We start from the raw sequence: 26,710 nt of genomic DNA on the forward strand, positions 1-26,710 counted from the left end.
AAGCTGCAACTCTTAGTTTCTGTCTTCAAGAGTAAGCTGACTTTTGTGTTAAGGATTGTGTCCATGGCCAGGGGCTGCAGGGTCATTTTTTTTGTTTAACCAGTCATCTGGTGTCTCTGCACTTCTAAATACAATCTACTGTTAAATCCTGAAGTCCTTATTCAGCAAAACTTTTATCACATTTTGCAGGGAGAAAGAAAGGGTTGCTGTACATGGATTCAAGTGCCTGTTTCAACATCTAATGGCCATGGTAAGAGATTCAGTTTAACATTTAGGAAGTGATATTCTAACAAACATTGCTAAATGCTGATCTAGTTGAAACCCATTATGTGCGGGACTGCGTCACACCATTTTGTGCTTTACTGTGCTGGATTAATGCCAAAGAATGAAGCCAAAATGAAACAAATTGCAATCGGTCTCTCAGCAGTGGAACTGCTTTCTCATCACCCTTTTGTTCGAATGGCATCGTGCAGAAACTGAATGATCTATGAGACTGCAGGCCGAGGTTTGCTTTGTGATGAATTCAGCAGTTATGGGCCAGCCCTGGCTGAGCTCTGTTGCCCGTTTGTAAGAGGTTAAAGAAGTGAAGCAGAGTTGTGTGATTCAGCCTTGAAAATTGGTATTAAATGGTTGATGCTGGTGCTAGAGCTACTGCTACAGCTGTTGCAACTTCAGCAGTGTGATAACACCCGGTTCCAATGAGTTGTTTCCCGAGCACAATGAAAAAAATAAAATATTCAGTACTTCAGATAAAGACAAGGTGTGATAGCATTCTGGGCATCAGGACAAAAGGAAAATGGAGAAAAGCAACAGACAGTAAAGTTATTCATCCCCTAAGAGCTGTGTGCTTCATACCACCCCGTCTCTTCCCCCCTCCCATTCACGCCTGCTCTGCCGCAGCGCATTGCCCGGGGTCGGTGGGTGCTGCCGCTGCTCGGGCACCCTCAGCACCCACCCCGGGCCCTCTCACCCCGCAGGCTGCCGGGACGGGCGGCTCCCCCGGGGCTGCTCTCCCCTCAGGACCGAGAGCTGAGGAGAGAGCCGCTCCTTCCCCCTCAGCCCGGCAGGGCCGTGGGCTGCCCCGGGGCGAACAAAGCCGGGGGGAGACAAAGGGAAAAAAAAAAAAAAAATAGAGACTGGGAGAGAGCGAAGAGAGAACGCGGCAGCGCGGAAGGGGCGCGGAGGGAGGCGCGGTTCCCGCTGCTGCAGTCTCCGCCTCGCCGTGCCGCGGCCCCGGCCGGGCGCAGACGTTGACCGCCCGCTCCGCCCCCTGCCAGCCGGGGAGGCGCCGCCGCTGCCGCTGCAGAAGAGGAGAAGAAGGAGGAGGAGGTGGCGGCGGGGCAGGAGCTGCGCCCGGCGCAGGCGGCAGCAAAAGAACCGAGGGAGGCAGCGGTGAGGGCGGCAGAAGCGAGGCCGCCGTTGGGGCCGCGTGAGGAGGGCGAACGGCGCTGCCTGAGGGCGGGGGGAGCCGTCTCCCGCTTCCCGCCTCGGGGCCTCCGCTTCCCGTCCGGGCGCCTCAGCGGGAGCCGCGCTCGGGCCCGCGCCGGGCTCTGAGGGTGAGGAAGCGGTGAGGGAAGCGGGGGCGGTACCGGGAGGAGGGGGTGAGCTGTGAGGGGACGGGGTGGAGGAGGCTGCGGGACCTTGCGCTGAGGAGGCGCCTGAGGGGGCGGTGGGCAGCGCCGGGTGGGGCTGGGTGCCGGGGCGGGCGTCCACCCGCCCGGTGAGCTGATTGCCTCCGCCACACGTGTCTGTGCTTCCTCGCCGGCCTGCTGGGGCCGTGGTGACAGCAGAGGGTTGGGTTGGTTCTGGAGCCGCTGTGCTGCGGCTTTCCGGGCTCATTCCCCTCGTGTCCCAGGTGGGCTGGAGGCCTCCCGGCTCAGCGCGGAGCAGGTAGGCACGGGGGGGCCTGGGGTGACTGCTCCAGGCTTACCCTGAGGAGACGCAGCGCTCTGCTGAGGTGTTGGTGGCCTGAGTGGATGATTCTGAGGTAAAATACCTCAGAATATCTCAGAACCTGCAGTTTTCAGCATCCCACGCTTCCATGCTGGTGTTTCACCTGTGAAGAATTTGGTTTATGTAGTACCCTGGCTTATTTTTATATGGTTTATGTCTGCTCCGTACGCCTGTGTTGTTTTCAAAGCCACTGATTTTGCAGGTGAGCTGCTCTTCTATCGCCCCACGGTTCCAGGTGGCTCAGCCAGAGTTTATTGCCATGTTTACAGCAAGGTTAGAGCTGAGGGATCCCCAGGCAAAGCTCTGCTCTGGGCCCCTCAGCTTTCCGCTACATCACTCCTGCTGCTACCTCAGGCGATCAGTGTGCTCAGTGTTCTCTTTTCTGTGCCTCAGCTGTCATGGGGCACAAGGTAATTGTTGCTGTTACTCACGTGTTAGTGTAGCTCCTGCTGCATTAAAAACAGGTGTTAGTGTTCCCTTTAATTATAACATCTTTGCCCTTGCGCTTGAAATAATTAAAAAAAAAAAAAACCACTGCAAAAAACGCCACAAAAAATGTGTTCCAAAGTATAGCATGGGGAAGAAAATTCTGTGAATGTTGTGATTATAAACGTGACACTGAAATTAAGATTCTTCCCCACCCCTTCAGCTTAGCCAGTGTGCTGAATGGGTTGGGTTTTATGGGAGTTCACAGGTTGCCTTGAGATGTTTGAGCAGGAAGATTTAAAAATGTGATATCTATATTTATTCTTAGGGATAAGAAGGAAAAGAGGTACATAAGTGGAAATATCTTTATGCCTGCTGCTTTGTGAAGGATTTTTTTTAAAGAATAGAAATATGCATATAATTCTGAAAAAACAATGTCAGAGAGTGTGGGGTTTTTTTAAGTGTGTGTTTATGTACACCTGCTGAAGTGTGTAACAAGATAGCAAAAAAAAAAAGAAAAGAAATTTCAGGGTTCTCTTCCTGTTCAGTCCCTTTACATTCTAGAAGATTTTCTGTTTGTGCTCAAGTGCAAAGTTGAATGGAGAGGGATGTGTTGAGTGAAGCAGAAAAGCTTGGAAATGTGCAGACAACCAGCTGTTTGTGTCCTCATCATGGAGCTGTACTGTAGGAAATAAACAACCTCTTTCCTCGTGTGATTATCCAGTAGGAAGGAACAGTGCTTATACACACTGATTGCAGTGACTTTCTAGAGTTCCTGTAGATTTCCTGCCTCAGCTGTGGGCTCTATCTGTTTGTCATCTTCTGAATGCCAATAGCCAGGACAGCTTTTATTTGCTTAGCTTGGGCAGATTGGATAATTCCTTTAGTGTTCCTCCCTTTATCCCTTTAGCCCAGTTAAAGTTTTTCTTGGGAGGGACTGAGACTATTTCAAAAGAAACAGAGCGAGCTGTCTTGCCAATATGATTTTTCAAAACTGCTTTTCTTTCTCTCCCTAAAACATATGGGTCAAATGTTAACTCTGTATGCTGAATGCAAGTTTTCTAATGTTTGAGCATGATGACTGAATGAATGCAGCTCTTGTTTAATCTCTTGGCATTCCTTAGGGACTGTTGGCTCTGCTGGCATGTACAAAAAGTAACGCACTGGAATCCTTATTGGACTGGCATGTTTAGAAATGCCTCAGATGGATGGTGTTTTGTTATTTAATGAAAGGCAATTATATACTGCATTAACTGTAATCTCAGCTGCCCTCAGTTAGGTGCCAGTTTCTGCTGGACCAACCATTTCATTCTTCTTGAGCGGCAGAATTGAAGCCAGCTCTGTCAGCAGCGTGGTCCCTGATGATTTCAAGCTTCTGTTTGCATGTCTGTGCTTACCCAGGTGTCTGTCCTCTACATGTATTTATTTTTGCAGTCTGATATTGCACTTGCATGACTGATAGTGCTACAGCTGACCCACAAGTCAGGTATCTAACCCCTGACTTCTGAAATGATGGAAAGAATTCAGATATGTCTAGGAGCAGACTGTATAAGTTGCTACCTTAGCACCTACCTAATAGTTTTCCACCTGGAATGTCTCATCAATTGTTTGTACAAAGACCCAAGACTCCAGGGTGAATAATACCATAAATTCTTTTAATTTGTAAGACTTTTTTTGCTCAGTTTTCCCAGATCTTTTTCATCTTTCTGTCCATATTTTCTAGCTTATTTGAGGGGAAATTGCAGTGCAAAGAATAAACTCCATATTTGATAGAGTTAGCTAATCTGACACATTCTGCTTGACAGTGACATCCACTCAATCACAGCAATATTTATCCAAGTTCTGAATTTGTACTTCAACTTTTTTTATATGCCAGCCATATAGCAGTCATGGTGTTCATGGTGTTAATTTAAAAGGCTAAGAACATGGAGAGCTAAAAAGGGGTTGCTGACTTGATACTTCAAAGAGTGTGAAACAGTTACAGTTTCATCCAAGTCTATCAACATGAAATTTACTATAAAAAACAACATCTTTGTTTCAGCTGCTTCATAAATGAAGAGAAACCCCGTGTGTTTGTTTATATGCACTTGATTTTGAGTTTGAACGGACATATTTTGCTTCTCAAACTTTCCTTTAAACTTCAGATCCCAAATAATTTAGATTTGCTGACCTGCTATTCTAAAGTCATAATTGTTATTGTGGGCTGAATGTACTTACTGAGGTGGTTGCAGTGCATTATCCACAGAAGTCAGTGCAGACAGCCAAACAAATTACTCCTGGTTATCAAAATCCTTTTGGGAAAGTCAAGAATTTTCTTGGATTGAGATGGTGAGCTTACCAGAAGAGGTGGTAATTATTTATTTTCTCTTGTGAAGGCTTTCTCTACTTCTCAGTGCTTGATTCACTGTGTAGAGAATGATGTGTGCTTAGGAGGATCATGTGCTTTCTGATCTTTTAATAGACTATGGCAGTGACATTTTCATAATGCACATCTACAGTGCTAATGTGAAGTGTTAGAGTTTGCATCATATTTTCTGTAATTTTTTTTTTTTAAAGCTTTTAAACAGTTATCAGCTCTTCTTTATTAATTACATCTGGGAGTCTTTTTTAAAAATTGAACAAACTGTTTAGAAAGAGTAACATAGATTGTGAAAAAAATAATTAAAGTATTGCTAGCCCAAAATGTTTTTTACTGTTACAGACATCCTTTCTTATTTGTTCTTCATGCTCAGTAGTCTGATGCTCTGTATTTCAGTGGTAACTGTTTTTAGTGAGAATCTTGAGGCATTTAGGAATCTGAATGAAAATAGCAAGTTAAGACTGGTAAGACAAGGTGACATAAAATATCAGAATTAAAATCCAAGAGAAGCTTTAATGAATTGTCTTTCTTGTAGCATTGCTGCAATATCTGGTTGATGGTTTGAGGGTCCTAAGCCTCTTAAGCTTTGAGCTGATTCATCTTTTTGTAGTTACAGGAATTTGTAGTGCTTTTTCCCTTTCCTAAGCATATGCAGAGAGAATCCTGTTTTTCCAGTTTGCAGTGAATATCCTGCACTTTCCAAGGTAGAAACCCAGCCATGTTTCATACATACCAACTTAGAAGTGTCACTAAGCAATTAAAGTCTTTCCCAAGATACAGAATTACAGCATCTGCTCTGTGTCTCAGGGAAGGAGCAGCTCTGAACTTGCTGCTTGAGCTCTAGAGCCGTGTCCTTAGTGAGGGACTGCACTTTGGGGCATTTAGGTTGATTCCCAAGCAGCAAGTTTTCTTCTTCCCCAGTTCCTCTAAGCATACAGGAGAGCAGGAGTGTTTTCTGAGTTCTTAAGGAAACAGAGATTCACTCTCTGAAGTTACAGACAAGCAGTGGCTATTTCTGGGGATGTCCTTACACTGGGGTGTGATGGTGCTTGATAGTGGATGAGTGATGACAAGGCAGAGTGTTTGCATTACAGCCCTGGGACTGTTTGGATATCCTCTGGGTGTCTTTGTTTCACTGAACATACTAGTTACTTCAGATTAAGTAATGTTTGTCTAAACAAATGCCCTCTAAACTAGAGTTGAAATATTTTTTTTCAGGTTCTCTGCTAGTGATCGTATAGATACGATTTGGTTTGAGTGATTTGTGACCCACTTTTGGTTTCAAGTTCTGTTCATCAGTTCACTGACACTGTCAAAAGAGCTGCGTCATACCATTGGGCACACTTCCCAAATTATTACAAGCTTTTGATGTTGTATTCTTGTAGTAGCAGAAGTAAACTGTATTTTGAGTTAAAGATGTACTAAAGCTTGCATGCAACAGTAATTTCCTGCAGTAATCCTAGCAGCTTTGAAGGCACTTCAGCAGAGGAAAGGAGTGCTTTCATTCCAATAGTTTAATAGTTATGCCTAGTTAAAATAAACAGAGATGCACTTCTTGAAGAATCTGACCTTTACAGAATTCATATTCATGTTAAGAACACTTTATGAGAAGCTGAGGCCTTGTGGCTCCTGTAGGTGAGTGCCTTTGTGGAGGGTGTACTTCACCAGGATTCATATGGTGGTTATTTTGGATTGGGCTGGAATGACCTTAAATAGAATATCACACAAGGAATGAGTCTCTATGAACTACAGGACGTTCTTTATTATTTGCTTACTAAATTTTTATTTCCTATGCCAGTATCTGCAAAAAAAGATGAGAGAATAAGGTCTGGATTCCTTTTTTTCTTTTTTTCCCGACCTGATCAGCTGAGTTTGAAATGCAGATTTTTTCCTACCTTTGTAGGTGATGTACAAAACACTGGTTTGATAGGGGCATACCAGCCTAAATATTTTGATTCTTGCATTAGACAGAGCATCTTGTAAGCCAATATGATCTAAAAGCACTTAAAATTATAAACATTTAACTCAATGATGCACATTATTTTGGTGTCATATCTTATTATTGTGCTGCACCTGAAGAATATATTCAGATCATCATATTACTTGATTAATTGAGACTAAAATCCATGGTTTCTGGGAGACAAAATAAAACTGAAGGCGTTTTAAATGTTCCCTTTCTCTACTTTGCTATGTGTTGAATGAGTAATCAAAAGTAGACTCCCAAAATGCCAACCCTTATTCTTTTGGAACCTTAGCATCTTAATTCTGTCTGGTTTGGGTTTTTTTCTGTTTTATATTGAAGTTCTTTCTGAAATTACATTCATTTCAATTTACAAGCACTTGAAGATGCCCCTGTAACCCCCCCAGTCTGTAATCACTCTTCAGTTCTTGAGCAACATTCAGGTAATCAATTTGGTTTGACAGTGACTACTACAGAGCTGTTACATCAGTCCCAGAATAATGTGCTGTTTGTGAGCTGCTTTGTTACCAAATCCCTGCAGTGCTTTCTGGTTGGTTTCATTCTGAACTTGCAACTCATTCAGTAAATGCTCTGGAGCTGACAAAATGTGCAGAATTTGTACTAATTTATAAGCATTAGGTTCAGAGAAAAGTTCACTTCCCATCTCAGTGCTTCCTTCAGTGGCTAAGTGCAAAGAGACCTTGTTGTGAATTCATAGCTTCAAAATGGTTACATTTAAGTAGAAGATGGCAAAGAATATGAAGTGTGCTGCATAATTACAGGAAAGTTGTGAAAAGTTAATGCATGAAGGCTTCCAAATCCATCTCTGTGGTTTAACTACTTGTAAGAGTTGGCTTTGAAGCTTAGTGTGACATTTTCAGTGAATATTGTGTGCTGTGGAAATAATTAATTGTAGAGGTAATCCCACACTTGCAAAATGGTGATTCAGCCTTTGTGGTTGCCCAGGATGAACAATCTCCAGTAGACCCAGAGTGGGGCAGAGGAGGCATGTCCCAGTCTGAATTAATCTTAATCAATTAATTCCAGTCTGAATTAATCTCATTATCAGTATCTGAACCTTCCAGAATTTGGTATTTGTGATCTGGCACATTCTTGCACAGGGAGAAATTCTTTTAAACAGGCAGTAGCAAGAAGCAAATAGTGGAATGTGAAGGCATTTATTTTGTTCCAAGACAAAATGTTGTAATTTTTAATTGTCAAAAGCCTATAAATGTGCCTAAAAGCATTACTTTAAGTGCTTTTGGGAATATACTCACTTTTTACAGAAATATAGTACCAGCCCAGGAGACCACAAATAAAACTTTTAGAGCTGTAATAAGGATTAGATCTGATACTCTTTCAAGTTTTAAGTTTGCAATAATTGTAGGATTTGTAAGCTGTACATAAATTTGCCTTTGTAACTCTGAAGAGTCTGAGCTCTTGGAGTAACTCACCAAGCAGAAGAGAGAACTTTCCAGGTTCTAAATTCCAAGTTACTTTCTCTAAAACATTGTCAGGAGATCTGAGGAATGATTCATGAGCTTCTGATGGCGATATTGGTATGAGCATCAAGAGGATGAAACAGATATTTAGTAAATGCAGCTCGGGCTGCTATTTCAAACATAGTGCTTCATGTAGTGAGTATTTTCACTCAGGAAAGCAAAATTACTGGACTGTGGTGATCTTTGAAATATATTTTCCATATCACTTTTCTGCAGATTTGCTGATTTTTTTTTTTATTATTATTTTTTACATGTTCCATTTTCTTCATGGTATGCTCAGAATTAGTTTTCTAGATACCTTCTAGCTGACTGCCTCAGGGATTGCATCTGATGTTCTCTGGTGAGATTTCCAGCAGTTATCTATTCTGTGCAGTCCTTTTAGAATCTTTACTCTGGATCTGTTAGTCTTGATGTGGTCCCTTTTTTGGGCTTAGAGATGGGTTGGCATTGAAAAGCATTTTCCAACTGTATTAAGTCTCAGAATGGTGTTTGCTAAGTTTAATTTTTTTAATTTGAAATATTTTTAAAGAACTCATGGATGACTGATAGCAGATTATCATCAATTAAAATAATTGTTTCATTTTATTATACAAATAAACCATGAGAGCAGTGCTCCAGTCTCCCAGTACTCTGCCCTGCATGTATCTGCATGCAGAAGACAGAGGTTCCACAGTCTGTTTTGAGTCAATTCTGACATTATGCTGCTCAATTCTAGAATGTCCTCTTTGTTTCCCTACCAAATGGGCAGACAACTTGCTCTTCTCCATGGAAACACTGCATCTCTTCCATGGGACTTGAAAGTAGTGATGTAAACAAATGTTTTTTCATTCATTTGTTAGGTCGTTACTTCAAGTGTTTCAGCAGACAAAACTTTTTACGTTTTATGTTGGCACTGCCACTCCTGGGTGAGGAGAGCAGGGTGGTGGCAGAACATTTGTCTGATACCAGTGAGGTTTAAAGAACTCTTGGTGCTGTTACATTCTTACTGTGACTACAGGGTGTGGAGTGAGCTGAGGCTTTAACATTTCCCCCTCTTTAGTTTTATTCTTGTTTCATTGTATTCTAGTTCTTTTTGGAGTACTGGTTGTTGAAAATACAGTCTGGAAAAAAAAAACCAAGAGTGGTGGACAGCTTTTTCTTTTTATTATAGGAATTGAGACAAGTAGCTAGCTTATGAAAACTAAAATGAGTTAATTGACCTCTGGAGCCTGTTAGGAAATGTTGGAGTGCATAGTGCTTAAAATTGCTTGATAGAAATTTGTGCTTTCTGTATTTAATGCAGTTTATTAGGAAATGCTGCTACAAGGTCCTGTCTCTTTCAAAGACCAAAAGGTGCATTTTCACTATTGCAGTAAGAGTGATTTACCAAAATGTGTTGCCTATATTTTACCAGGTTTTTTAATTAAGCTGCAATTTCAGTAACTCTGAAACCAGGACACAAGAGACTGTGTTACTTCTGGCCTAGCTGAAGGCCTGTATATTGAGAAAAGCAAATGACACAGCAAATACATAACCCATGACTGTTGAGAGCAAGATTAAAATATGAATGAGTACCCTGAGCCAAGAAATGCAACATTAGAACATTCTAACTCACTGCTAAGCAGAGGTTTGCTAAACATCTATTAATAAAAAATGATTTGAACCTGGCAAAATCTAATTTTGAGGGGTAATTTAGTGTTTGCTTTCTTTCACTATACTTATCCTTGCACAGTATGGATGGGCACTACCTGGGGGGTGCTGCAGCACTCTTTGAGGTCAAGAAAAAAAGAGGTGGTGTATGAAAAAGGATGGTGGAACACTGTAACATGGCTTCTAACTTCTGGGTTTTCAGAGGCAGCCTTTTTTAAGGGGGATTTGGCCTAGGTGAGGGTGTTGAGTCATGTTGGCACTGAAAGAAAAGCCTGTCAACTAAAAAGCACCAACCTTGATACTTGTTGCATTCCTGTATTTGTACCAAATCTTTCTTACCATGTGCAGTTTTTCTGTTCCATGGATTTTCATGGGTTGAGGAAAGTGATGGAGGCATTGATGGAGATCCTGGTGGGGTTTTTTTGAAGAAGGGAAAAGGAAAGCTTTTCAAATCCTTGACATGTAATAGTGAAGTGCAGTTTTAGAAGATTTCTGAAACAAATTATGGGGAAATATGATGCATTTAGATTTAGCAGGGAAGGCAAGTATGTAGTAGGAGGGGAAAAAACCCTTCAGTGTTCTTGCTGTGTCCAAAGTGACATCTCATGTGATCTTCTAGTTGTTTTTCTCTGTAACTATGTGCCTCCCAGTTCTTTCACAGTTTATTCCTATTTCATGCATACCCTTCTGCTTTGATTAGAGAGAGCTAACTCTGCTTTCATGCTCATGAATGTGAAAACTCCCACTTAAAAATTAATAGTAAACTGGCATGCATCTTGCAAAAACTAGGGAGAGATTTTCTCTTCAGTAGTCATAGCTCTGCAGATGGGTGGGTGACATGCTTCTGGCAACGCTAGAAAAAATGTTCAGAAATCTTCACAGCACTGTTTCAGAGTTTTCATGGAGCATACCCTAAATTTAGACAAACTCCATACAGCCAAGGTGGTAATTAATGCTTTTTAAAGTGTGGCATTTTTGCAGACATCTTAGAAAATGGTTTGAATTTGGCATGGCCCATCTTGAAATAGCAGAAATGTTTCACTTTGCTATTTAGGTTCACAAAGCAGCATTCCTGATACTGGGTTGGTTTGTTGTTTTTTTTTTTTTTCACAGTGAATTGATTTTTAGGAACACTAATGTGCTGGCTATTAATAATACACAAGGGGTAAAATTTCTGCTGCTAGGTAAAAGACACAGCTGGCTTGTCTCTTTAGTCTGCTTTCCTGGAGTGTGGCAATCTCTCCTTCTCTGGTGTTTGTCCTGAACCATCCCTGCACCCCTGGGCATTGCTCAGGTGTTGGGGGAAATCTGCAGCTGCCCAGCTCTGCCCCAGCTGTGTAGCCCTGGTGCCAAAACAGCAGGACTGAGACCTGCTGTGCAGCTCTTGTTTGTCATGTTCTGAGGAAGCTGTTGAGCAAACAGTCTTGCTACATGTCTATATTTCCTTTTATATTTGTTCAGATGCCTGCTCATGGGTTTGCTGGGGTTTTTTGTGCTTTATCTGTAAAGCTTAGCAAATAGCCAAAGCTTCTTTCGTGCAGAACAGTTTCATGTTTTGAAGATGGGGGAGACCAGCACCTTGCAGGCTGGCTTTGAATTCACCTTTGAGAAAAAAAAAATGTTTTTACGTTCTAGATGTAAAAGCCTTTCTAAAGCTTTTGTAATCAGAAGGAAGATGCCTTCTGAGGCAGAACCCTCATGACATCCTTCCCTGAAAAGCTTAGAGCTGGCTTCCAAGCCAGAGCAGCTCTCTATCCTAGCAACCCAGGGAAGAGTCCCTCCTCCTCCTCCTCCTCCTCCTTCCAGAGGATTGTAGCTGGGGCACTGTGCTGGGGACTGTGAGCCACTGTATCTCGTGATGGAAAAAAACCACATACAGCTGAGGTGGATGTTTACTTTTTAGTTGTCATCATCTAACCCTGCAGATAAATCTTGATTTTTCAGCTCCCCTCTCTCCCCAAAAACTTTCTTCCTTTTATCCTGAAATTGCTGGTTCTTTTGATTTCTCTTGCCCTGAGTTTTCTGGTCTCAAGTTGTTATTTGCTGGGATATTGCAACACTTGAAAAACGTGACTGAAGACAGTAGGGTGTGCAGGGTGGTTGTGTCTATGCTTAATGTTAGTAATGCTGTTAAGGGCTTTGTTTTTCTTTCTTAAAATAGCCTTTTAGTTTAAAGCTTGAGATAAATACAGCAGCATTCAGTGAACTGGTTATTTTGATGTTTTATTTTTAGGCTTGGTGTCTTTTAGTAGGAAGTGGCCTTCACAAAATGAAGAGCTGGAAATGCTGTCCTGGGAAGTGCTTCCAGGTGTTATTTTACAGCATCTTTATCATGCATTTCATAGTCAGACTATATGTATATATAGGAGCTTCCTCTGAAGGAGTTAAAATAGTGATATTTGTGTCTAATATTTTTATACACAGGTTTATTCCAGTTGGAAAAACTCAGATTTTATCCATGTTTGGAAAAAGATAGTTGCTGCAGAGAAAGAAGTTAACACTGATATTACAAAAAGATGAGTATGTTAAAACCAAGTGGGCTTAAGGCTCCTTCAAAGACCATCAAGCATGGGAGCACATTGCTGAAAACTCCTGCACCTGTTGCAACTGGTAAGGAATATTTCTATATCTTAACTTTTCCTTCTCAGAAAAAATACCATGGAAGCTATAAGTATACACGATTTTTACTCTTTACACAAAGGTGGTTTTGCTTTTATTTCTGAGCTAATAAAAATGATGTGTTAAAAAAATCTGAAGGCACTCATTGAATGCAATAAAGCAGTTCTCATGAGGAACACTTTATAAAAATGATTGCATAGTTTTTGAGGCAAGACTTGTAATCTTTACAAGATTTTTTTACCAAAACCTGCATTAAATGAGGTCAGTGACTCTGTCCTTACATTTTGAATTACTGTATTCCAGAGATTGAAGTGTTTTCTTAAGTAAGCAAGCTTGGAATTGTGCTCTTCCTTTTAGAAATCATGCTTTTCCAAATGCTTGTTACATTGAAACTAAGGATGCCCTCTGGAATATTAGTATATTTGATTCCTGTTGCTTTCTCATTGTGCTTCATTCCAGCTCCAGCAGAAAAAGCAGCTTCCAGTGAAAAGGTGTCAAGCACAAGCACTGCAGATACCCATGAAGAGTTTGTGGATGATTTCAGAGTTGGTGAACGTGTTTGGGTCAATGGAAATAAACCTGGTTTTATTCAGTTCCTTGGTGAAACACAGTTTGCTCCAGGACAGTGGGCAGGGATTGTTCTAGATGAACCAATTGGGAAGAATGATGGCTCTGTGGCTGGAGTTAGGTATTTCCAGTGTGAACCCTTGAGGGGAATATTTACCAGACCATCAAAGTTGACCAGAAAAGTGCTGACTGAAGATGAAGCCAATGGTACACAGACAGCTCATGCTTCCAGAGCTACATCACCAACTTCCACATCAGCTGCTAGCATCGTGTCTTCGTCTGCTGCTGCACTTCCCCCTTCAGGAATTCCTCAAAAAACTTCCCTGCTTGCTGCTAAGGAACATCCAGCTCAGATCAGCAATCTTTCAAAAACTGCAAGTGAATCTATATCAAACCTCTCTGAAGCTGGGTCACTGAAAAAAGGAGAAAGGGAGCTGAAAATTGGAGATCGAGTTCTGGTAAGGTTCCCCTGCAGCCTCTGTGTCTGCTTCTTGATTGATGTATTTGAACTTCTGAGGATTACTCAAAACTTTTCTGCTACTTCCTTGGTCAGGGCAATGTAAATTTATGCTCTAGCTTTCTTTTGAGTGTCCTCTCTAGACAGGCTTTTCACATGTGTTTTTGCATGTTGTAGGAAGATCTTTGCAATACCAAGATAAAATGGCTAATTTGGGAGTTCTTATTATGTTTTGCCATTGTCTAAAAAAAAAACAAAACCAAAACACAAAACATTCTGTCCTTAACAACATATTTGTAGCTTAGCTTTCCATAACATCAAGAACTGCAGTCCTGCTAAATAAAAACACAGCTTGGGAGATTTCTGTGCAGCTCTTCTGCCCTATTCAGGGCCGTGTGGGTAGAAAGCCAACAGTTCAATAATTGATTGTTCCCCTGAGTAGTGACAGGCAGCAACAGAAGTGGTCACATAATGCCACAGATCACCCAGGAATTACGTGTTGTGCTGGTGGTGTGCCATGTTTCTTGGCTGCCCTTCCTAAATTCAGAGCCATAAATGCTTTTGCTGATGTATCATTCTGCTCTTTTAAAAGGGAATTAAGTTGTGTTAGCTTCAGCATTAAAAAAAAATGATTATTTGTTGTATGCCTTTTATATTTGGGTCAATGTGATAGAGCATGAGTCATTTTTGGTAAGTGGATTGACATACACCAAGTAAGGAAAGTGGGAAACTGTTGGAGCACAAGCTTTTGCTTGAAAAGGCAGCAGAAAGGTGGTGATCTGTTGTTTTTGTTGTATTCTTTATTTAAAGGCCATGTCTGCAACCTTCAGATATAACCAGGGTGATATTTGTATGTCCCACCAGCTCTGTGATCACTGCAACACATCTGTGATCTGAGATAAAAGATCTGTGATTCTGTGATTTTAGGTTTGAAGTACTCATGTGTCATGAAGCTGAAAAATTACCTTGCTGTTCTTTTGATGCAATCTCTTTTTATTTATAATATAATTTCAAATCTTTTCTGTTAGGTAAAGACAAGATTTTATTTTTTAATGGAAGAATTTGACTCCTCTTTCTGTGTAAACAGAGCTTCAAACATAGGACCAAGATGAAAAAAGTGTGAAGCAGACTAAGGTGAAGTGAGGGCAGGGTTTAGCTGACAGCCAGTGTTGAGCTGAGATGTGTTTTCTTGGAGAGGCAATGGCAACAAAGATTCACCCTTTATCCCTAGCTATTTCTGTCAGGGACTAGAGCCCTGCTGGCTTCTAGTCAGCTTTGGGTTTTTAACCACATGTTTACCTTTTTCTCAAGGAGATTATCTGGGAAGTCCTCTTTGGGCTGGAAAATTCTCTGATGCCTATGAAAGATCACTAACTTTCCTGTGTCTTGTTGTTGCAAATTCCAGAAACAGCATATATTGTGTGACAGAGTTTAATGTAATAAGTCCCAAATTCTGTTTTTTAAGTAGAATAGGTTTAACTTAGTGTTTTGTCCTCTCTGCTTCCTCTGTTTGCTTTAAGTCCTCCTACTGAATCATCAAATTATAGGTCGAGGTTTTGGGGCAGTTCCTAGCAGAGTGTGTCAGTGATGCATGGCTGTAATTTCTATGTCAGTAAAAAGAGAGTGGAGGCACAGAAATATGATTGTTAAATGGACAGGATTCTTGTCTGCTGCCTTTTAACCCATTTAGGTTGATTTTTTTGTAGTAGATCCCAGACTCTGCTGATGTGTCCAATAATAATTCAGATGTAAATGATTTCAGTTGCCAATAATAGCTGCAAATAATAGTAAACTTGGCTGAATAATCCATTTATCTTTTAATATTTTTCTCTGCCACTGAACTCCTGTCCAGCCCTAGGGACTGTAGAATTGAGCTTTTACTGAGTAATTGCTGGAAACTGTCCTCAGAGCCTTCAGCTAGCAATGGTTCTTGCTGGTGCCCTGCCTGTCACTTCCTGTAGCTTCCTTGGCCTTTCTGTCTCCATCAAAGGTACAAATACAACTGGATGGATGGTTACTCCATGTAATTTGTTTTTTATTTGTCCTGACAGCAGTAACTTTTCCCTAATATGTTATCTAAGAGGCTTGGTGGAATTTAAATCCCACGTCAGCACAGAATTTCCCTTCTAAGTGGCAATGTAATGTCAAGGGACTGAGATGTGCTCCAGTCTGGCTGTACCCTGCAGGACTCCAGGGACTAAATTCCCCCCATTTCCATCATTTTTATCAGTTTGGACTGACTGCTGTTGAATACTTGGTGAAGGCTCTTAGAGAGAATTACATTTTAAAAACAATGAGCCTGCAGGAGTGTGGAACTGCAATCAGAAGAACAAAGAATTAATGATAGACAAAAGCTCATTTGGGAGCCTTATGAAAATACTTCACTGGAAAAGTATGTCCTTAAGGGCAAATTCATAGGTGGGAAGATGGCTCATCAGCTAAGATTACCTTCCAGAATGGACCTCAGATGTGGCTTAACTTTGTTGATGTCTGTGTGTGATCTCAGGGTGTGGAGTCTTACACTGGAGTATTTCAATCTGCTAATTTTTTTCCTCTAACTTTGATTTTAGAACATACTTAGTAGGAGTTACCTTGAACTCTTCTGCTCTTTTTTTTTTTCCCCTCTTTGTTTTGTTTTTGTTGGCAACTGTTTCTGGAAGATACCTTCAACAAAAAAATACCAAATCATTCACCTCTTTTCTGCCTGATCTGGGTTATCATGAAACAAGTGGACACTGTGACAAATATTTAAATGCCAGAGAAATGCATTTGACAATTCACACCTCACCTCGTGCTCTTTCTCTGCGTTACACAAGTGTAAATTTGACAGAAGTTATGAAAAGTTGAGTTCAAAGCCTTTTAGGCTTGACATTCTGACATATCCCACCAGCTAAGCTTTGTTGGAACATTTTTCAGTTCCTACTGAGGTGTTGTTTCTGTTCCTCTACATGAAAAGAAGCTGTAAACACATCACTGTTGCTTCTGCATTCTGTCACAGCAACCTGCTGCATCCAGGGCTCATCATCAGGGGAATGAGCTACTTTGATTAAAAGCTGTATGGGCAAAAAATCTTGAAGATTCAGGTTGTAGTGTATGGCCTGTATTGGTTTGTATGGATAGAAAAACTGTCTTAAGCTTATTTCCTTACTCTGAAACTCAAAAAGGAAATCAAACCAAGTGAAGCAAACCCACAGGCTGAAGTATTACATCCTCTAATGGATGTTGCAGTGCAAAAGGAGAAAGAACCCTTTAGGTTTCTGTAGTTTACTCCTTCTCAGAGACCATTAGGTTAAAACAGCACATAAGCCCTCTGCTGTCTTGGAAATCTCTGCTAAGTCTGTCTCCCTCAAATCCCAGCCTATCTGAGCCATACTCAGCAAGCCTGTACTTACTGGCTAGTTAACTTGAAGCTTGAAAATTACTTGAAAGTAATTTTCCTTTCACTGACAAGTATTTGGAAATACTTCATGCTAATATGTAAAAATGTTGAAAATACAGGGAGATGAAGTGCATATTTTAAAGAATTGTGGTTTCTGGTATTCAAATCATTAGCTTTTCATTTGCATTAGTATATAACTTTTACTGGAAAAATACTATAGCTAAACCAAAGAAAAAGGTATTAAAGCAAAGAGTAATGCAAAAAGCTCTGCATTAACCATAACTTGCATTCTTGACATCTGAAGTATGTTCTGGAATCTGGATATCATTTAGTTGTTAGAATTTGTTAGCTCTGGGCAGCCTCATCTCCTATCTGGGGAAGAGCAGGAAGAGTTCATGGGGAAATCTGCACTCCCTGCATTGGGCTCCTCCAGCTTTGACTGGGTTCCTGACAGAGGGCAAGGTCCATGACACAGCTGTAGTTCACTTGCCTGCTGAAAATGAGGCTGCAGTTTCATCATGTTGAACCTTGCATGGCTCAGAATGCCCATGGAAGAAGGGATCTCTCCTTGTGCCAGTGGGAGTGTTGTCCCTGGTGCTAAACCAGATGGGGAGAGACTAAAACTGAAAGTTAACACAGGAAACAAATCACTTTCAGGCTAAGCCAGTTTCTGTTTCCTCTCTGAGTTGCAACCAGAGAACCTGTTTGCCCTGGTATTGCAAACACACAGGATTTCTTCAGAGCCCAATGCAAAGTTGATTTAAAAAACAAACAAACAAACAAACAATCAAACCCCCTGAACTAACCAACCCAACAAACCCAACTTGCTGAAATAGAAGGGGGAACCCTGCTTTGTGTGACAGCATTGCAGCTACCAAAAGTTTCAGAGCACCTGAGGCTTTTTCCTGGAGAGACCAGATGCTGTCTTTTGAGTAAATAAATAAACAAAAATCTTATCAACCTAAGGGGCCTTAGCCTTCTCAAGGGATTAAAGTGCTTTCAGTCATTTAACCAGTTACAGCTTCATCCTGGTCTGCCAAATCTGATGCTTCTGGAGCTGAGCTGTAAAGCTGTAACTTGGGCCTCTATCCATATGTTCACAGGGGGTGACAAACTGGATTTACTGGCATGTGCTGCTGTGGCCTTTTTGTAAAGTTATTCCCTGTGCATGAGTAACATTAATTTCTTCTTCCTCTTTGTTTGCTCACTGTAAGTTATTTCTTGCTTGGTTGTTTCTTCCTTAGTTCTCTAGTGATGTAATAGGCACTCTGAGAGGAGATTATTGTCAGATTTGTTTCCACCCATGTAACCTATCTTGAAGCAAACATGATGTAAGTCTGGCAGCTGATTAAGTTCCAGGGCTCTTAAAAGCAGCAAAGGGGAAAGAAACATTGAAAGAGAAGTTTCTCCCTTTAGAAAAGATCCTGCATTGACCACGTGGTTTTCCATTTCCTAGTTTCTATCACATCCTGAATAAAAAACTGCCCTTTATAGTTTATTTTAAAAACCTATAATAATCAGTATTGTACTGATAGAGAAACAAATATTCAGCAGTGCAAAAGTACTTTTCCTGAATGCATATGAGGAGGGAAGGGGAAGAAAAATTTGGAAATTGAGAGCATGGGCTTGTGTGCTGGGCTGGGGCTCTGACTGTACCACACACAAAGTTTAACTGCTCGGTGGGGCTTTCACTTTTTCTTTAAGCTGAGCTGACTGGAAGCTGTTTTGATGGCTTTGTCATGTTAAGTCAAGGATGAAAGTAAATGGTCTGTTTCTCTGTGGCTGTTTAGACACAGTATTTTAGATACCACAAAGTATAATGTGGATTAACTTGCCAAGTGCTTGCAGCAGTGTGAACCAGATAGAGAAGTGGCTGAGGGATAGAGGGTATCCAAATGCTTTGTCTCTAATCCATTTTCGTGGTGATTTTCTCTGTGCTAACTGCAGTCTCCTTTTACTGCTGCATTGAAGCATTTTTTCAGGACACACTGGTACCTATTTGCTCACAGAGAAAAGTTCTTGAATTTCCCTTATTGCAGCAAGGTGTGAGTTGTGTCTCACTGTGTCATTTGGTTTTGTAGCTCAAAACTGCATGGATATTGCTGGGATGGTGGCAGCAATAAGTGACCTCTACATGTTTGTTAATAGTTGCAAGACTGATTTTTTTTTTTTTTTGTGTGTGTGTGTGTGTGTGAGGACTCCCTGTCTCCCTCCCCTTCCCTTCCCAAGGGGAGTGATTTCCAGGAACATGTTGTCCTGGTTCATTTCAGCACAGGATGGACGAAAGAACAATTTATTTATTTACTTATTTTAGTCTTTGCCTTTTTTTTTTTTTTTTTTGTAGTGGCAAACTCACACGTGGCTTTTGGAGTCTGGAATTGCTGTTAGCTTTTTGTATTGCTTCCTCTGTGGGTGAATGAGTTGATTAAATGAACTGAACCTCAGTAGCAGATCATTTTTAAATATGAATCTGTTTTCTTCTGGAAGTGAGGGGGGCACTGTGTCTGCATGAGTGTCTTACTGCACATCAGCTCTTTTGCCCACTGTGGCCTTGCTTTTGAGCTTGGTAATCAACTGTAACCGAATTGGGTAGAAATGTAGAGGTTTCAAAGAGTTGTTACAAGTTTAAGGGATTTGGAAAATCTGCAATTTGCCTTCACAGATTTTTGCAGGTCAGAGAACCCACACGATCAAGGTCTTCTCTAAATACTCTTCCCATCACTAGAAATGTCTGTGTGGACACACTTGCATTTTTAGATAGCAAAGTCACTCAACCATAATGTGCAGGAAAAGACCATCATTAATTCTGCTGCTCACAGAATTGCTGGTTTGAAAAACCAGAATTGGGGAGGCTGGGTTAAAGTTCAGTAGCTGCTGTAGCACTTTTCCAGTCATGCCTTAATCAAATGTCAGATGTATGCAGATATTTCTAAAAGAAAATAGGATAATCTGAAGCTGCCTAATATAAAGAAAAAAAATGCAAAAACTAACAGGGAATCCAGATGGTGCCAAACTAAAACATGGCAGTTTTGTCAAACGTATTTTATTTTCTTCTTTGAAACGATGGATTTAATGAAGAAAACTTAAGACACTTTGTGTGGTGGGGTTCTTTTTATTTTTTTAATTTTGACTACTATTGGGCAGTCTAACTTGAAAATGGGACTTTTGGTGTATTTCAGATCTTGGCAGTGGATGGCAAACACCACTAACTCCCTCAGAAACAAATTAATTAAAAATGGGCTGGCTTGGTTCCATTGGATGTGGTCACTAGTGTGTTTTTTTTTTCCTTGAGCTGATCTAGTGCCAGTACAGTTCAGCTCTTTGATCCATGCTCTGGAAGTAATTGTAAATCATTCCTGATGAAATCCCCGGGCAGGCAGGGTGGGAAACAGCAGCAGGCACCAACCAGTCCTGGGGGAATTGTCCTTTCATCTCTTGGGTGTATTTTGCATTGAGTGGCAGAGTTTATAATATAGGCTGTGGAGCAGCCATGGGCAGCTGTGTGCTGGAGAGCAGAGGATCCAGGAGCTGAAGCTACTGCAGGGGAATTCTTGGGCTGATGTGGCAAAAGGATGAATGAAAATAAAGGGTGCTTTGAGCAGTGCTCTTGGGCAGGACTCACATATTTATAGTTCTGTTCTTTGTTATTTGAAAAACCCATTGTAAACATAGGTGAGAATTCAGAACATAGCTGCAGAACTGAGCAAGAGAAAGTATCTTGAAGGAAAATATGTTATTCAACTCAACCTATTTAATTTACCAAGGCAAAATTTGAGGTGTCTTGCTTAAAAGGTGTGTTTGTGCATGGTGAGTGGCACTTGCTGCAGAGCTCTTCCAAATAAAAACATGAGAGTCAGTGGCTAGAAGCCCCAGTCAAATTTGTTTTATTTCAAATTTAAATGTGTTTCTAACAATGGAGTGATTGACTCTGAAAACAGGCTGTTGGTGGAGGCAGATTTCCTGATGCTATCAGCAGATCCAGCTTAGCCCAGTGCAGTTGCAGGGTTAATTACAGATGGAACTGGGTGAAATGTAAAAGACCTGTTTGAGGAGAGCCAAAGGAGATGATCCCATGGTTCCCTCTGGCCTTGAATGGGTGAAGTAATCAATTAAATACAATTGCTTTAGCCAGCTGGAAATGGTTCCTCTACATTTTGACAAGCAAGAGAAAGTAGGCTCTGATGAATAGGTCCCAGGTGTTTCAAAGGCAGTGGTTGGATGTTTTTTGCTTTTTAAGTCTTATGTGTGCTGTGAACAGTTCTGAAAATGCCCACTCTGACAAACACAGAAACATCCAAGTGCTGCTTTTCAAGTCACTTTAATTCAGTGCCCAGGCAGAAGAGGAGGCAGAGCAATTGTAACTCCCTTTTTAACTCCTCTCAGCTTGTCTGAGTAAGTGATACTGTTCTGCTGACCAGGTTTCAGACAGTGGCTCCCCTCTTTTCAGAGATCTGTATTTTTCAATGAATGTTTAAATAAGAGTCATCACCTTTTTTCCTTTTTTTTTTTTTTTTTTTTTTTTTTCTGGAATACAGTGGTTTGTTTCCTACTTATCTGTGGAAACGTAGCTCTGCAAAGGTTCTCACCAAGTCTGCCATGCTCATCCCCATTCAGCAAGAATTTTATAACTGCTTAACATTTACAAACTCATTTTGCTACTTCACTTTACCCAGCAGCAAATTAACATAAGCTTACTTTAATTTGATAAATGGCCTTCAGTCAGTTTTCCTATGTGTTTGACATAGTGCTAGTGAGTTCCAAGCAACTTTCCTCACCCCACAGTGACCCACAGCCTAACCTGGATTCTTTGGCACATTATTCCTTTCTCTTTTACTGCCTGAGTGTGATAACTGACCATAAACAGGTCTGGCAGTTCTTTTCTCTGCTCTATTATTTAGTGACCTGCCTTAGCATGAACGAAGGTCATGGAAAGCTGTCTGAATGGTGGAGATGTCCCATTTTTCTGTATCACTTTTAGAAACTCTTTAATTAAAACATTTTTTCATGTTTCTTTTAGAAACTGGGCTTTTTTGCTAGTTTTTCTTGCAGTACTTGGAAGTGGATGTGCTGGAAAATGCAGATAGTTCTTTGGTTTGGGTTTTTTTCTATTTAACAGTTTTGATATAATTCTTATTACCATTTTTAAGATTTTTTCTGTAATTCTATAATAAATTCTGTAACTACAGTTCTTTTTCACATTAGTGTGTATAGCTCAGTGCAATCATGTCTGAAGCTTTTTTACCATTTAGAGCACTAAGTACAGCTCTACCTGTACAGAAACTTTTATGCATAGAAAAGCCTTTACCACACAGTGACAGCAGCACCTCCCGTGGCACTACCAAGGGAATAAGTGGTTATTTCTTACAGACTTTCAAGGTACACATCTTGTCAGACACAGCTTAACTGGAGCTGTTTGAGGCAGATGTCTGTGGATAATTGAAAGTCTTCAGTAGATTCAGGCTTTAAAGCTGAAGACTTAACAAGGCTTTTGCTTAAAACTGAGCAAAAGTGCAAATATAGATCTTTATTGATGCTCTGAGCACTTCACTGCCACGGTGTACTCTGGTTCCTGCTCTTGGGAAGGACACACAGTTCAGGATTTGCAGCAAGCAGTAAGCTGGTAATGCACAGAAGGTTGACTGGGTTTGGAAAAAACCAAAAATTCCTTGGCATTCTTCCTTGCATCTTGTTTTAAAATAACCCTGGTACCATGGTTACAGGGCTGGGCACGTTGCTTTTCCTCCTGGGGACCTCAAGTTGTGCATCCCCATATGTTCCAGGAGATGAATTCTTCCTTTTGCTCAGGCCCTGGGTTGCTGTCCCATGTGCGTGCTCTGGGATTGCTGTAGCAGGTCCAGGTTTGGGCACTGCCAAAGCTTTTCTGCCAGATTGTGCCTCCTAGTTTGTGACTGGGATGCAATTTCTTCAAAATAAATGCCATCATTTCACCTAAGTGTGGAAAACCTTTACAGAAAGGGTCGTTAAGCACTGGCACAGGCTCCCCAGGGAGGTGGTTGAGTCTTTATCCCTGAATGTGTTTAAAAATCACCTGGATGCAGTGCCTGGGGACTTGGTTTAGTGGTGGCTCATCAGAAATAGGGTAACAGGGTTAGGACAAGGCTGAACTTGATCATCTTGAAGCTCTTTTCCAGCCTGAGCAGTTCTCTGATTCTATGGAAATGGGCAGAGCCAAGGCATGGAGCAGAAAGGAATGAATATTCTGCACCCAGTTATTACCTGTGTTATCCTGGAGCTTTGCTGAGCCAGAGGTTTATTTGTACTTTTTGCTGGAGGGAACTCTTACCCTGCACACCTCATCTGCCTTTCTATGGAGAAGGGGTTTGTGTGTGTGTGTTTTAGTCACTGACTCACGTTGTTTATTAAAAAACAAAACCCCCACCACCCAACAAAACTGCAGAGCAATTCCTTGGCCTGGCTAAAGGGAGCTGAGGAATCCTCTGTGCAACTGCAAACCTTGGTGCTGCCTTGGGAGGGATGCTCTTTCTCTGGGCTGTTCTTCTGCTTTCCTCTCCAGTGTCATTAATGGGTTTTGACAGCTGCTTTTGATTTAAATCCTCTGTATTCAGGCAGACAGCAGTACAACATTGAGGAGGGAAATGGTCCACACAGAGCTAACCATAACCAGCCTTTGCACCTAAAGATGGCTTCAAAATTTATCCTTAAAGAAAAATAGAACAACTAAATAACCCCCTCAAACCTGCTAGGGAAGGGATGCAGAGAAGGACAGTTTGGAAGAGCAGGACTGAAAGTGCAGACAAGTGCATGTTTTCCTCTCACAGTGCTCAGTGAAATTGTTTTGTTGTTTGTACTGATGTTAATAAAAAATTACTGTAAAAGTAGGTTATGTCTAAAGGTGAGTAATGTGAGAACTTAAGGGATGGTTCTTCCCAGGAAACACTCTTACCAAGCAATATTACATATTCCCTCTTTGCCACTGTGCCAGGGAGCAGATCTGGATTCATGTGACTCTTTTTGTTGGTTACAGTTCTGCTCTCCCGGGGCAGGATTCCTGCTTGTTTTTTGAGAGGGGAAGTTGATGTGTTCTCTGCCAGGAACACCAAATACCAGAGGCTCTGCTCCTTACTATATTAGGCTGAGTCATGCTAATTGTAAACTTGGTGTATTCCATGAAGAATAACAATTTGATACAGTGTCACTTAAAGCAAGATAAAAAGGTAATTAGTAGAGTAAATATTGTGTCAAGACTGTCTCTAATGAGGAAGGGGGGCTGATACCTTCAGTGTGGACAAAAGATCTCTCCAGCAGCTTTCTCATCTTAGAAGTATCAGGAAGGTTTTCTGAGGTTTGTGTGGATTCCATTTTTGGTTCTTCCCTGCCCCACATTGCTAAGGGAGCTGCTGGCTCTGGGAAGTTGTGTGTGGCAGGCACTGGGCACAAACTTGATATTTTGTGGACACTTAGTGCTTTCATGCAAGATAATCTTCCCCATTCCTGAAATCCTCACAGTTAACCTCTTCTCTGAAGACTTCCCAAATGTATGAATTATCTGCTGTACTGTGATTGTGCATCTTAACTCATTGCACAAGAAGTTTATTCTCTAGTTACCCTGGGAAGGTCCCAAGAAATAGAATTTAAAAATATATGCAATCTTTATATTGCAATCTTTATATACTTTTGAGTGTATAAAAAGGGAAATTGCAGTCTTTGTGTTAGCAGCTTTTACATCCCAGCTCCTTGCCAAGGCTACAAAACATTCCTCACTGTATAATGTGTAAATGCAAGTGAAAAAATCCATGGCCCTGAAAACATCCATGTTGAATCCAGTGAATCTCCTGAAGAGGTTTCCATTACCATTTGCTTGTTTCCATACTGCTAGGTGCAGGCTGGACAGATTGTCACACAAATAGGACACAACAGATTGGCATTCAGGCTGCAGGAATCCTGCAGTTCTGGCTTGTGTCCCTCCTTGGCAAGTGTCAGCCACACCGAACACCTTTTGCTTCTTCACTTAATTTAATTCTTCCATCCCTTGGGGCACTGCACAAAGCTGTACCCTGCAGGCCTTGCAAGTGAATGGGATGACTGTAAATATTTAGTATTACAAGTTTGAAAACAACTGATTTCTAGTTGTCCATTTAGGAGTGTTTGGGGGGGTTGGGTTTTGGGGTTTGTTTTGTTTTGTTTTTTAAAGTGAAGAAAAGGTAAAATAATTCAAAAAGCTATTAGTGCATCATGCTTTCTAACAGATGTTTTAAATGCAAAAAACATCTGTGTAGTCTGTTCCTTAGAGAAAACAGACTTTTTTTCTCATTTTATTGCTTTACTTTTTCTCACAGAGTTAGAAAGAATCAGTTCTTAGAAATCATTATTTGCTGATTCACAGGAATGTCAATGAAACTGCAGTACAAATCCATTGTGTTCAGTACCCTGCTTGTACTGCATCTTGTTAAATGTATTTTTAATTATTGCCATATCATGTCACCTGATAAAATTGTGGCCTATGATCATAAGAATCTTCCAGAATACCAAACTGGATGCAACTAAATACTAGGGAAGTTATTTTCTCTTATTTTCTTCTTGGTTAAACAATTTGGGTGTGAAGATCTGTTCAACATACTCAAACAAAACTGGCAGGCAAATGAACATGCAACTTGAAATAAGAACTCATGGCATCATTCATGTGCTTTGTGAACTTGGTTGTGCTGAAAGCTTTTTATACTCTGGTGTTTTGATCTGTAACTGCAGATGTGTGGCTTTCTGCTTTAGGTTGGTGGAACCAAAGCTGGAGTTGTGCGTTTCTTGGGAGAAACTGACTTTGCTAAAGGAGAATGGTGTGGAGTGGAACTGGATGAACCCCTGGGGAAGAATGATGGAGCTGTTGCTGGGACAAGGTTAGTGTATGATCAGAGAGAAGCTGCCTTGAAGATTTTGAATCTCTGTATATTTTCAGTTTTTTAATAGCTTAGGTGAAACTTTATACCAAGGGAGGTAGTTAGGCTGTAAATCTGACTGTCTGCTGATTGGGGAGGGCTCATTAGACACTGAGTTGAATTTTGTGACACCTACATATCCCTGGAAGTCTCCATCAACCCCACATTCATGGGATTAGTTGATCTCTAATTGATCTCCCATGTGAATTTTATTCATAGACTGGTAATGGAAAACACAATTTCCTGCCTTTTTATATCTGCTCCATTTCTCAGCTTGAGATGAATGCTCAATTAAGAAAACATCTCTGGGTATCTCACAGCTCAGCTTAAGGGGAATCTTCCTGCATCACAGGAATTGAAAGCTCCTATACTAATAGTTGCCTCATAGTGAAGATCTGGAACAGTACAGCTGCTTCCTTCAATAAGTGACACTTAGAAAGCATTAATTCAGGTTATAATTTTACATTCTGTCTCATTGGTCTAAGGAACAGCCCTTTAACTCATTGAGGAGAGGTTTTCAGGGGTTGTGCCACCTTAATGTAGGTGATCATTAAAATTTTAAGTGGCTTTTGTTTATAATTCACCAAAGATTTGTTCTGTATAATCACATGTGCATACATATATAGATGTGTATGTAAGAAAATATAAAGCTATTTGATTTAATTGAAATTCAAATTTATTTTTAACTTTCTTCTATCATGTTTGTTGCCAGCCCAGAGGAGTCTATTGAGGGCTGTGCATGTTCACCTTTGAATGAACTTTTTAGGAAATAAAGAGCTCTTCCTCAAGACAATTCTGTTGAATTTCTGAAGTCTGCTATTACCACACTGTGTCAGCCTCTCAAATTCCCATTTCCAAACCTAATGCACAAAAGAATAATTGGCAATCTAATATAAATTAGGTTGTCACCAGCTGTTACCCTTTCCTTTAATACTTCCAGACCATCA

The 26,710-nt window shown here is 40.9% G+C and overlaps 1 protein-coding gene across 10 annotated transcripts in view; it reads left to right on the top strand.

Moving 5' to 3' along the window:
- The first annotated feature begins 232 nt into the window (after positions 1–232).
- Positions 233–26,710, top strand: part of CLIP1 (CAP-Gly domain containing linker protein 1) — a 66,417-nt gene continuing 39,939 nt past the window's right edge. For 4 of the 10 annotated variants that reach the window (XM_030460841.1, XM_030460843.1, XM_030460842.1 and 1 more), the window contains exons 1-4: positions 1,299–1,556; positions 12,254–12,439; positions 12,908–13,473; positions 25,600–25,724. In XM_030460841.1, the coding sequence (XP_030316701.1) occupies positions 12,346–12,439; positions 12,908–13,473; positions 25,600–25,724 (785 nt within the window). In that variant the 5' untranslated portion in view covers positions 1,299–1,556; positions 12,254–12,345. Of the gene's footprint in view, positions 251–1,293; positions 1,568–12,253; positions 12,440–12,907; positions 13,474–25,599; positions 25,725–26,710 lie in introns of those variants that run through there. The other 6 variants (XM_030460834.1, XM_030460838.1, XM_030460839.1 and 3 more) reach the window with 4 other exon arrangements.

Source organism: Calypte anna, chromosome 15, assembly GCF_003957555.1.
Source record: "Calypte anna isolate BGI_N300 chromosome 15, bCalAnn1_v1.p, whole genome shotgun sequence".
NCBI lineage: Eukaryota > Metazoa > Chordata > Aves > Apodiformes > Trochilidae > Calypte > Calypte anna.